Source organism: Crocuta crocuta, unplaced genomic scaffold (genome assembly GCF_008692635.1).
Source record: "Crocuta crocuta isolate KB4526 unplaced genomic scaffold, BGI_CrCroc_1.0 scaffold8, whole genome shotgun sequence".
In the NCBI taxonomy this organism is placed as follows: Eukaryota; Metazoa; Chordata; class Mammalia; order Carnivora; family Hyaenidae; genus Crocuta; species Crocuta crocuta.
Window position 1 is genome coordinate 1,375,562 of NW_027532162.1, and position 1,444 is coordinate 1,377,005.

Sequence of the window (1,444 nt, forward strand, 5' to 3'; positions counted from 1 at the left end):
GAAGCCAGGGCCCAGCCCGTCTCTCTGCCCTCCTGCTCGTCTCAGCGGGATGAGCCCCAGCCCTGCCCGGCCCGGGCCGGCTCTGACCCCGGGGTGCTCAGGCCACCTGGGGGCCCCAGCCTACCTGTGGGCAGCGGGCCGCTCAGCTCATGCTGGCACTCCGGCCGGCCCTCGGGCTCTGCTGGGCCCGGCTGACCCTTCTTCTTCCTTCCTTTGGTGAAGACGCTGAACACGTTGGCCAGTCCTTTTGGCCTCTTCTTCTTCTTCTTCTTCTTCATAGCCTCGTCTTCGTCCCTGTCCGGGACCCCCTTGGCCTCCAGGGGAGGCACCAGGTCCTCAGAAGAGGCCTCTGACATGGAGGCCTCCGATTCCACCTCTGAGGTGGAGGGCAGCTTCTGGGAGCTTCCGGAGAGGTCAAGAACCCCTCGGCCAGTCTGCTGGCCTGGCAGGCTTTGGAAGAAGGTCATCATCTTCAGCATCACCCAGGCTCAGGCCTGCAGACAGGCAAGGGGAGAGGGAAGGTAAGAACAGCTGCAGCCACAGGCACAAGTACACAGCCGCCGCGCATGAGCCTGCTTGGTCTGTTTTCACCATGTGACCTTCCGGGTCTGGCGATCCTGGCCCAGAGCAGCACGAATGATTCAGCTCCCTCCCCGCACACCAGTTTCTCAGCACCTGCAGTTTTTCTTCCAGTACACCACCCCCCCCCAACCCTCCCAAGACCGCCAGAGGCAGGGAGGAATCTGGGACACGTCAAATGCCCCAGACAGAGGGGGCCTTCACTTCATTTTGGCAAGTCTTCCCGAGCAAGGAGAAAGGACCGGAGGGCGTGAGTGCCTCCTTCCCCCGTAAGACCCCGGGAGAGGGGGCAGAGCACGGGCCGCTGTGGCACCGCGTAGAGCAAGAACTGAGGTCCAGGAGGGTCATGGCACCGAGGCTGCTCCATCCTCCCCGTGCCTGGCTCTTCTCTGTGTGCAGTCCAAGAGGGAGGCCCTGAGCAGAAGCACGGTGCCCCTGCTGGGACCGTGAGGGGAGCAGAGCCCAGCCGCCATCCTGGCCTCGGGGCTCAGATCTAGAAATCACGTGCCCCCTCAAATTCAAGGGGTGGGAAAGGGTCTCAGAGAGGCTTCCACACGTCAGCAGAGACAAGGGGCCCAATGATGCACCGAGCTATCTGAGGTTACCCAGCAACTCGGACCAGGAGCCAGGCTGCCAGCTCCTGCTCCGCCCTGCCTGCTCCAAATTCGGTGACATCGCCGTCACAAAAGTTTCCACTTTCTGGGCCCTCCCCAGATGCCTAGCCCATCTCTTCCTCATTCCCTTCAAGGAGGGGATTTATTATCCTCATTACACAAACTTGACTCAGGCAAATGTGCCTGTGCCAACAGCTTGGGCTTGGAACTCCAATCACCTGGTGCTGCATCTTCCCGCCTCCCAGTCCCCC

General features: G+C 61.9%; 1 protein-coding gene across 1 annotated transcript in view; it reads right to left on the minus strand.

Moving 5' to 3' along the window:
- The window catches only part of TNFAIP2 (TNF alpha induced protein 2), an 8,332-nt gene extending 7,844 nt beyond the window's left edge, over positions 1-488 (minus strand). Inside the window, exon 1 of the mRNA XM_077776539.1 lies at positions 125-488. Within this exon, the coding sequence (XP_077632665.1) occupies positions 125-479 (355 nt within the window). The 5' untranslated portion in view covers positions 480-488. The remainder of the gene's footprint in view (positions 1-124) is intronic.
- Between the last annotated feature and the right edge of the window lie 956 nt (positions 489-1,444).